The sequence below is a fragment of the Triticum urartu genome, unplaced genomic scaffold (assembly GCF_003073215.2).
Source record: "Triticum urartu cultivar G1812 unplaced genomic scaffold, Tu2.1 TuUngrouped_contig_5823, whole genome shotgun sequence".
Lineage (NCBI taxonomy): Eukaryota > Viridiplantae > Streptophyta > Magnoliopsida > Poales > Poaceae > Triticum > Triticum urartu.
In genome coordinates this window covers 518-11,113 of record NW_024116530.1, presented here as the reverse complement: position 1 = coordinate 11,113, position 10,596 = coordinate 518, and the positions used below count along the sequence as shown (strand labels likewise).

The following is a 10,596-nucleotide window of genomic DNA, read 5'->3' as shown; positions in this document are numbered from 1 at the left end:
CTCGCTAGGAATGGCCGAATCGGCCGTTTCCAGCGAGCCAGGCTCGAGCGATGCAGAAGAGGGTAACACCGCGCCGCGCCGCGCAGGGGAGGGAGATGGCGGGAGCGATGGCGCGTCTCCCAAAAAGCGGGTGGACAAATTTGAGTCACCGCCCGCTGATTCGGTCGCCCTATATATCGAGGGTCACCGCCGCGGCAAAACTCTCGCCACCATTTCCCCTCTCTTGATCTTTCCCTTCGGCACGGATCCACTTCGACGACGAGGTAAGTGGCGCATCTACTCCGGCGACCGGTTCACTACGGCGGCGGGTCGACTCCTCCTCCTCTCCGACGTGCTAGGCACCTCCTCCACGACCGTTCCAATGGCGTCTATAAGTTCAATCACCACCTCTCTCTTCTAGTTCTAGCTAGATCTGTCCTTGTGCTAAGGTTAGGTCATCCGATATGTTTGGTTGTGATGTTGGAGTAGCTAGTTATGATGGATTTGGAGCATGCTAGGGGTTGTTTCCACGTGGGCAAGTGTTGGTAGTTAGTGATCATGGATGAATCGGTGGTATGGTAGTGTGCAAGTGTTGAACAAGATCATCCATGTGTTCATGATTAGTGCTCTGTTCTCCATGATTAGTGCTCTGTTATGCCATGGTATGCTTGTGCATGTGTTACTGCTAGTTCGGTCTATCCATGATGTACTGCTAGTTCGATCTGTCCAAGATGTACTGCTAGTTCGAGCTGTCCATGCTGTACTGCTAGTTCATACTGTCCATGTGTAGTGTCTTGTGGTGTTGATGACACTTACGTTTGTAGGACATGACCACGCAAGAGTTTAGTCAGGCCCTCGTGCTGTCCGAGAGACAGTTCCCACCATCCTACGTCAAGGAATCTCAGCCTCCTATGGAACAGATGCCTCTTGATTAAGAGGTTTTCGAGGTGCTGCCTACAGTTCCTCCATTTGTGCTGGCTCAGCCCAATGTTGTTGCTCATGCTGCCGCTCAAAAGGCAGCAACAAAAGGAGAAGAAGGATGGCAGGGGGAACAACATGAAATGGCAGTCGTTCCTCTCCACTTTTGTGCTTAACAAGATGTGTGAGATCATAGCTAGTGGGGTGAGGACTGACAAGGGCTTCGAGGAGGTGTACTTGAACCTTGTTGCAAAGCAGGTGTTCGACTTCTATGGACAGGAGGTCACCTCGACCCAGGTGTACAACCGTCTGAGGAAGTGGAGAGCTAGGTGGATCACCGCGTCCAAGCTTAGAGACCTCAATGGTGCTTCATGGGATGAGGACATGTGCTCGATCCTTCTGGAGGCAGAGCACTACCAAGGCCACGTCGCGGTTTGCTCAGAAACCATGCCATTCTAGCAGACTAGTAGTTCAAGCCTATGAACCAGTGCCATACTAACTAACCTGTCTGCCCTGTTTCTTCTTAGGCTCACCCCAAGGACGCAGAGTTCCTCAACACCCCTATCCAGAACTACCACCAGATGCAGCAGATTTTCTCCTTCGGGCTGGCAACCGGCAAGCATGCCATGGGCTATGGTCAGCCGCTGGGATCACCGATGTCGGAGTATCCAGACACCTAGGAGTTAGACACCATCAACGTTGATGCTCCTGAGAAGGATGGTGAGCACGTTCTTGTGCTTGATAGAAAGAGGAAGCAGGCAGGCTTCATGGAGGAGGAGCTGAGCGTCTTCAGCAGCATGACTGAGGCAGTGAAGGAGGTGGCCACCGCCATCAGGGAGAGCAAGAGTGTGGACGTCCATCCTAAGCTCTACAACGCTGTCATGGATCAGATTGGCTTCAGCCCAGAGGCTCTCATGGTGGCTCTCAGCCACCTGCTGGACAACAAAGCCCAGGGTGTTGGGTTTGTTGTCATGGGAATAGACCATAGGGTGCTCTGGCTGAGGACCTGGCTGGGCAAGCACTACTACTAGTGCTGCTTCTACTGGTGGTGACGGCGTGCATGATCCTCGACGGCGAGGTGACAAGGACGACGACGTATATTTTGTGTAGTCAAGGCTTGAAAACAATCTTATGGTTTGTATATTTTGGTAGGTGGTATATACTAACCCCTCACGATGATCCTCGCGGTGATCACGAACTTGCGGTGGTAGGATGACACCCTCTTTTGGATGTGGTGGTAGGATGACACCAAAGTAGTGCTCGGTTGAACTTGCTATGATCATGCATGCTTATCAATGCTCTTCTGCTCCATTGCTTGCTCCTAGAGTTTTTCATTGCTTGATGTTTGTGTGTTCCAATGCTTGATGCTTAAACTTATTGCTCGTTTGCACTACTAGGGAAAGTGGTATGTGGTGTTCGAAGGTAGGGTTCCAGGAGTTTACAGTTCATGGGAAGGTTGCAACAAACAAGTTTCAGGGTACAACGACAGCAACCACAAAGGAGGGTTTAAGATTGGGTAGGCGACATAAGATGCTTACTCCAAGTATGTGCAAGAGTATTCATGCAGCAATGTTGAGGTTGGCAAGAAGGTGGATCGACCGTTAGGGATGAATAACTTCATCATCTTCGTACAGTTCATTGTCATAGCAGTGTTGTGGTGTTGATGTGCTCGGTGTGATAGTGTGTAAGGTGTAGTAGTCTTGATAAGCTCATCAAGTAGGATACAAGATGAACACAATTCTATGCTCGTATGTAACCAAACAACATGTACCCATGTGAGCACATACAATGCGAGCAACCAAACTTTTTAGCTAAATTAGAGTATCCACAGGGCCTATATATTGATTAATATATAGGCCCTGTGGATACTTTAATTTAGCTAAAAAGTTAGAATTAGTTTCTAACTCATGACTAACCCTGAACTAACTCTAGCCAAAAAGGTGTTTGGATGACATGGTTAGATTGACAATAAATGCACTAGGAGAACTATTTCCAATTAACACCTCTTGAATGAGATAGTATTTTTTGGATGGGTTAAATGCAACTAGCTCAAACTAGCCATCATATTTGAAACTTTTAAGGCTATTTGAACCCAAACTAGTTCAAATTAGCTTTAACCCATGAATCCAAACAAGGCCATAACGTGTGCGGTTAAAAAAAAACCCTGCTAGTGGCCCGGTCGCTTTGACGCAGCCGATCGGAGACCGCGGAGTGACCGCGGTGGTAATCCTCCCACCCCCACCCCGCCACCACCTACATAATCGGCCCCCTCACACACACCGCATTGCTGTGACAGTGCACACTAAATACGAAGGGGAGAGAAGGGGGAAGGAAAACCCAACCGAAAAAGAGGAACCAGGGCAGCAAAAGGAGGGGCCTTCTCCGGCAGGCGAAGCGATCAGGTGAGCCCCAGACCGATCCCCATCGCCGCCCTCGGTTCGTCCCCGCGCTCTCGATCGATCGCGCGCTTGCTTCGCGGGGGCTCGTTGCGGTGGCGTGCCTTTTCCCCCTTTTATTTTCTGGCATTTTTCTCGATTTTTCAAGTGGGTTTTTGGTGCGAGATCCTCGGTCGTTCTAGGGTTTCGGTCGTCCCGGTGCTTCCGCCGGATGGCGGGCGAATGCGGGTTGTTGGGGCTCGATTGATTGCTAGGGTTTGTCGATTTCGGCTTAGACGGTGCTTTATTGCGGGGTTTAGCGTCGCTGATCACCAGGGGTTAGTTAGGGTTTTAGACGACGGGGAACTTTGGATTCCGCGCGGTGTGCTTGTACCATTCGCGATTACTTCTTGCCTTATCCGGCGATTTCCCGCTTGTTCGCGCTAGTTCGGTGGATTTCGTTTCAGTGCGTAGGCGCGAAATGTTTGGCTTCCTGTTTCTATTTTCCCCTTTTCGACCTTGTCCTGTTGTTTCTATGCTTATTTTGCGGATTAGAAAATTTTGGTACCAGTGCTTGTGCGTACCAGATATGGCCCTGGAAGATAATTGTGTGGTCAATTGCTCTGTGACGAGATGACGGTTGCTTTTGCTTCATCCGTGCATGATGATTATTACCTGTCTAGTTGTGTATTGCTCGTTATTTCAATTCCGTATATTAGCGATGTGTGATTGCTTCGGATGTGGCTTCAGTGCGTAGTTCCACATACTTAATGCGCAAATAGCGCTCTACAATGTATGCATTGGGTCATACTGTGAGGTTCCTGAAGCTTGGATGCTAATTTTGGGTCTGACTGGGACGGAATTCAGTGTTTGATCTGGTTCTTGTCGCTCAAGCTGAGGGGGTTTATTCAGTGTCACGCTGTGCAGTGTTATCATCTTAGTTGAAGGGTTTCTGTTGGGCTGTTTGTGATTTGGATTTAAGCTTTGAGGATTCTTAACAGTTTGACCAACTGTTATGGTCATCACACTGTCTTGACTTGGAATTCTTGTTTCAGTTTGAATTTTGGTTGTCACCCTGCATAAAAAATGAATGATTTTTGTAATTGTCGAATGTTCCTTGCCAATTACTGTACTAATACAGGGTTTATTTGGATACAGCTTGGCATAATAATGCTCATTTGTATGCCCTGCCTAGAGTTATCTGCAGTTTGAAAAGTATATTGCCAATTATTGAATCTTTTGGTTTTATTTCTCCCTTGAATATGAGTTCATACCCACATCTACTGACTATATGATTTGCATACCTCAAAAAAATTGTGAACCACAGGGTGTTTGAAGAAAGACAGACCCACGATCGTGCAATGCAGGCAGTACAGACCCGTAATCTTCGGGAAACCCAGCTAGGAGGAGTGATCTTTGGTTGCAAGCATGAGACAATTGAAGAGTGCTTCAATAAACAGCTGTTTGGTTTGTGAATTCCACCTTTCACCTCTTGCTTTACACCATTATTATGATATTATCTGTAACAACATCATTTTGTGTTTGGCAATACCGACTATATAGGCTGATGCGCTATATAGTTCATTGGTGCCTTAAGTTACAAAATATTGTAGCCTGTTCGTTCATTCCTCAGGCCTTGCCAGTATTTTAGTCAGGCTTTAAGGCCGCCTAAACACCCTTGTAAACTTATTTTTTTGGCCAAAACCCCTACAAATGGACCATTGCCATGCTTTTTGTTCTAATTCTGATGGTGCAGATTGGATGCTCGTAAAGGAGCATTTACCTTTTTTATTTATGGAACTATGTACTCCACACTTCTTTTTCTTGATCTCGTATGTGGATAGAGCGAAATGTGTGAACTTGTCCCATCGCCATCTTGATGTGTTATAGGGTTTATGAAATATAGACTTGTTTAACCTTATCTTTTTGTTGAATTTCTCACCCTAATTAGTTTGCACCACTTGCTCTATAGGTCTGCCTGCGTTGCATTATTCATATGTGAGGAATGTCAAAGCTGGCCTACCTTTATTTCTATTCAACTACACTGACAGAAAGCTGCATGGTGTTTTTGAGGCTGCCAGTCCTGGTCAGAACTCCATTGACCCATATGCTTGGAGTAATGATGGCACTTTAAGGACACCTTTTCCTGCACAGGTATCAACAAATATGAATCTCCAAACAGTGTTCATGATTTGTTTGGTGTATCTATAGCTAAGTTTGTTTCCAGTTTATGCATGCTAACATAAAGCAACTGCTTCTGTTTTTAAGGTTCGCATTTGCACAAGGACTCGCTATCAGCCACTCTTTGAGGTCCAATACAAAAAAGTGATTCAAGATAATTATTATACACATCACTACTTCTATTTTGAGCTAGACCATGCACAAACTAGAGCTTTAATTGCTTTGTTCAAGTCAGTTGGTCCTCTCAATTTCAAGCAAGTCCCAGCTGTTTCAAGCAAAAGGAGTCTGCCTGTACCTTTACCATCAACTAACAGGATGTCATCAGGTATTCCTGTCCAAAAGAAAGGCACAGCCAATTTGAAGGACATCAATCCATCTAGTGTTCTATCAACTTCTTTACCATCAACTAAAAGGGTGGCATCAGTTACCCCGCACCAAAAGAAAGGCAGAGCCAATTCAAAGGACATCAACCCGTTTAGTGTTCTTTCAAGTTCAAGTGGAATTGTTCCAGATGACTGGGTTGATTCTGATGTGGATAGTGGCAGTGTTACTGGAACATCAGACAGCAAAACTGATGGGAAGACATCTGGAGAGCTAGTTTCTGACTGGGAGGATTTGGATGACAATGATTTTCAGAACCAGTTTGGTCCAGATGAGGCCAGTCAACATTCCTCGTACAAAAGTGTTGCTGACGGAATGGAGCTTATGCAGTGCAATGAACCGGTTGCCAATCCTGTGAATGGAGGAAGTCATTCTTCTAATGGAGACATGCTTGTGAACTCACACAATGGAATAGGCAATGGGCTTCAAAATGAATCAGATGGTGTTGGGGTACAGCTTGAAAGATCATCTATCCTGAAAAAACTGAAGGAGTTGGTTGACTTAAGACAGCAGGCAGCACTATCATCCCATGATTTTGTTTATTCTAGTCCAGATGTGTATGTACCTGAAGAAACACAGGTTAATGCGAACCTTTCTGGTCAGGATGAGTATGTATCTGAAAAAACACAGATCAGTGCAAACCTTTCTAGCCAAGATGAGTATGTACCTGAAGAAACACGGGTCAACACAAGCCTTCCTAGTCAAGATGAATATGTTGCTGAAGAAATACAGGTCAATGCAAAACTTTCTAGTCAAGATGAATATGTACCTGAAGAAACACAGGTCAATGGAAGCTTTCCTTGCCAAGATCAAAAGGTTGCTGAAGAAACACATGTGAATGTAGACCTTCCTATTCAAGATCAATATGTACCTGAAGAAGCACAGGCCAATGCAAGCCTTTCTACTCCCAGCCATCATGTACCTGAAGAAACACAGGCCAATTCAAGCCTTTCCAACAAGCCATTATGTTCTACCGTGGAAGATAATTCATCTTTTGAGCAACATCAAGCAAAGGCTGAGGTGCCCATTCTATCCCTTTCTGTGTGCATTATTTTGCTTTTCATCATTCGACTACAATTCATAACCTCGTGCCTGATAACATGTGTATCACTCACATTATTCTTTTCATTCTCCTGTGCAGCTTCTACGAATCATCACTGACTTGGCCAAGAAGGCTGATGCACTGGAGAAGAATCAGGTTCCTCATTTCTTCTTGAACATGTGAAATGTGGAATGTAACTATTGATTGGCGCTTTTATTACTTGTTGGATTGAAAAGAATACAAGATTTTGTGTTACACATCACGTGCGGTTTTATGCACTTGGGTAGTATGCTGTTATGGGGATTTTTCTCGAGGAAAAGACAGTAGTAGGGAAATTTTACTACAAGAGTAGGAGGGAATGCTACTACCACATATATTGAAAATAGAAGTTAATTTGTTATAAAGTAATTAAGGATTCCCACATGGTTACATTGCTCAATTTTCTTACCACTGTGATTTATGCTCACTTGTATGGACCATTCATTTCATCTTTATACAGTACTTATTTCTGTCAATCCACAGACCTGGTTAGCTGGTATGATAAATCTGGCTACCTTACTTTTCGTGCCATGTATACTCATTATCCAAAATGTGTTGGCCGCTATTTTGTACTTTTTATGCAAACACGTCCTGCATATATATAGTCTGATTATGGTCCTGTTATTTTCCAGATTAAATCAGATCAAGAAATCATTTCGTTGAAGGAAGTAGTTAAAGACTCTGGAAGAAAAGTTCAGCAACTGGAATATCGCATAGATGAGTTACAATTCAAATTTGACTCCTCCTTGTCTCTTCAAGGAAGCATGTGCGATAATCTGGACATGCCAGCAATATTCCTGATCGGTGGTTATAATGGTGTGACCTGGTTATCGTCTCTTGATTCCTTCTCTCCAAAAAAAGACATCCTTGTGTCTCTCACATCGATGGGCTCTGCGCGTTCATATGCATCTGTTGCCGCAATGGAAGGCTGTATATTTGTTTTTGGTGGTGGGGATGGAAGTTCATGGTATAACACAGGTAGGTATACTGATATTTAAATGTGCTTCTGTCTTTCTTTCTCTGGACTTCAAACTGCATTTATGTACTTTCTTTTCTTACAGCGGAATGCTATAATACAAGGAGTAATGAGTGGATGATATGCCCCTGTTTGAACCATGAGAAAGGATCTCTTGCTGGAGTAAGTCTTAATGGCAAAATATATGCGATGGGTGGAGGAGATGGAACACAAACTTTTTCAGAAGTTGAGATGTTTGATCCTTTTCTTGGGAAGTGGATATGTAGTCCGTCTATGCTGCAACCAGTATGTTCTTGGCCTCCCAGTTGCTTCTAGTGATTACTTTGTGTCCTTTGATATGTTTGCAGCCTATTTCATAGCAACACTGAACTCATTCTCCTAGTCTTGTCATGATTGCACTGTGATGAACTCAGTGACCTTAATATGGACAATAAGTGACATCTGTTTACTTCAAATTTTCAACTTGATCATCTTCTGCATAGCTTTGTACCAGTTGAGTTCTGCATTGCATCCTCGTGTACACACAATATCTTGAATTTTGTTCCTACGTAATGTAGGATAACGGAAAAATGCCCTTGAATTAATTAGAATAGTCATGATTGCACTGTAATAAACTCAGTGACCTTAATGCTATCAAATAGGAGACATCGACTTAATTTAGTTTTTCAATGATATCATCTTCTGCATAGCTTCGTACCAATTAAATTCTGCATTGCATCCTCATCTTAGATTATCTAGAATCTTGTTGCTGTGTAATGGTATAACTGAAAAGCATAGTTGAATTGATTATTCTAATATTGGCGGTAATCGGGAGAGTAGTTCAGCTAGTTGGCTAATTTTGACACTGATCTCTTAAGTATGCTGCAACACGTTTCAGAGATTTGCTCTAGCAGCAGCAGAATCGAGTGGTGTCATCTATGCATCTGGTGGATTCGATGGTAGCAAGTATTTACAGTAAGTTCCCTTGCTATTTTCCTCCATTATGTTACTTCCATGTGTTCCACCCTTTTAAGTGCTTTAGGGCATTGACACCCATGTGACTTTTTGCTCATCAGTTTCTATAAAAATATGCTACACCTATATAGTATACATTATAAAAGTACATTTCATGATGGTAATATCAATGTGATGGTGTAAATGCTAGTAAATCTCGAGTCAAATCTATAAATGGTTCTGACACATACTTTCTCTTGGATGCTAATATGACCACTTGAATGATAATATGACCACTTGAATGATAAAATGACATGTAAGCAATGAGAGGATGGTGTAAATCTTTAATCAAATCTATAAATGTTTCTGACACATTCTTTTTCTTGGATGCTAATATAACCATTTGAATGATAAAATGATAAAATGACATGGTGGAAGCACATGATTTAAGACATCATCAACTAACAACCACATCATGTACAGGTCAGCAGAAAGGTATGATCCAAGGGAGGGTTTCTGGGTTAAGCTCCCAAGCATGAAAGCAAGGAGAGGATGTCATGCTGTAGCTGTCCTGGGAGAAGTCCTGTGAGTATACTCTTCATGTTATTTTAGATCTCGCTGAACACAAAGCCGATGGCATCTTGGGCATTAATCTTGGCAAGAAACTGAGTTAGGAGGTTTATTGTTTCAGATATGCTATTGGAGGGTATGATGGGGACAGCATGGTTTCCAGTGTTGAGATCTTTGATCCTCGCCTCAACGCCTGGAGGATGGGTGATCCCATGAGCAACCCAAGAGGATACGCCTCTGCGGTTACTTTTGATGATAGCTTGTTTGTCCTCGGCGGTCTGCGGTCCAACGAACAGATACTGGACACTGTAAGTAAACATTGTACCGACGGTTAACTGTTGCCCTCACAAATATGTGCCCTCTTTCAAGGACAATTTCTTCTTTCTGTTGTAGGTGGAAGTCTACAATGTGAACTCCGGCTGGTCAGTGCCAGGTTTCAATTCAATAGGGAAGAGATCTTTTGCATCTGCCATTGTCATGTGATCGGATTCGGGAGTACAGTGCTCATCTCACCAGTCTCTTGACATTTTGCCGGCATGCAAGGAACAGTAACCCCATGTTTTCCGAAAAGCAGTTTTAGGGCTCATTGTCTCACCCTTCCTTTTGAGCTCCAGTTATGTACAGCGAAAACCAGAAACTCGACATGCACCACAGTTTAGCAACCCTCATTCAGCCGTGTAGAATGTTCTGAATTCTCGTTAAACCAGGAACTATCCATCTTATGGAATGCAATACCGTTAGGATGTTCTGAATGCTAATTTGCTGCTGTCGTATCTTATTGAATGTGTTACTTCTTTGGTTAAGAAGTACTTGCAATCTTTCTGAAACCTTGGTTCAGATATAGGTAGAGGCAAGCTTCTGAAAACTCGCCTAAAAGTGTTTATATTAGACACTTGGAAGTGTTGTGTGTGATTTTGCCATGATGCATAGTTTTTGTAAAGCTACACTGCCTTTCTGAGTTTCCAAAACATTATCCAGCCTGCTAATGTTCTTGCCTTGCATCACATCCTTGCGTAGGGCAGTGAATGCTTTTTCTTTCAAATCGTAGTAAATACTCACTAATTAAAGGAAAAAAAGACTAATTAAAGGACCCCTGGCTCATCATGGGATCAGCTTGCGCCGCTTCTTGTGACACACTCGGGACGTATCACTTTATCGGGGATGGGGATGTTTTGTGCTTTTTTTTAATATTTAAATTCAAG

General features: G+C 43.5%; 1 protein-coding gene across 1 annotated transcript; it reads left to right on the top strand.

The window, feature by feature from the left end:
* Positions 1 to 3,162: 3,162 nt before the first annotated feature.
* LOC125529762 lies at positions 3,163 to 10,152 on the top strand. The gene is made up of 11 exons (XM_048694180.1): positions 3,163 to 3,299; positions 4,600 to 4,739; positions 5,245 to 5,426; positions 5,541 to 6,854; positions 6,976 to 7,032; positions 7,548 to 7,893; positions 7,977 to 8,176; positions 8,769 to 8,845; positions 9,308 to 9,409; positions 9,516 to 9,702; positions 9,788 to 10,152. Exons 2-11 carry the CDS (start codon positions 4,634 to 4,636, stop codon positions 9,875 to 9,877), a joined length of 2,661 nt encoding a protein of 886 aa, XP_048550137.1. The 5' UTR covers positions 3,163 to 3,299; positions 4,600 to 4,633; the 3' UTR covers positions 9,878 to 10,152.
* Positions 10,153 to 10,596: the final 444 nt, after the last annotated feature.

Bases quoted from the DNA above. Each gene is read 5' to 3' on its own strand.
- LOC125529762 (XM_048694180.1), top strand. From the start codon at position 4,634: ATGCAGGCAGTACAGACCCGTAATCTTCGGGAAACCCAGCTAGGAGGA. The intron at 7,033-7,547 runs GTTCCTCATTTC...GTTATTTTCCAG, and splicing joins ATGCACTGGAGAAGAATCAG to ATTAAATCAGATCAAGAAAT. The intron at 9,703-9,787 runs GTAAGTAAACAT...TTTCTGTTGTAG, and splicing joins ACGAACAGATACTGGACACT to GTGGAAGTCTACAATGTGAA.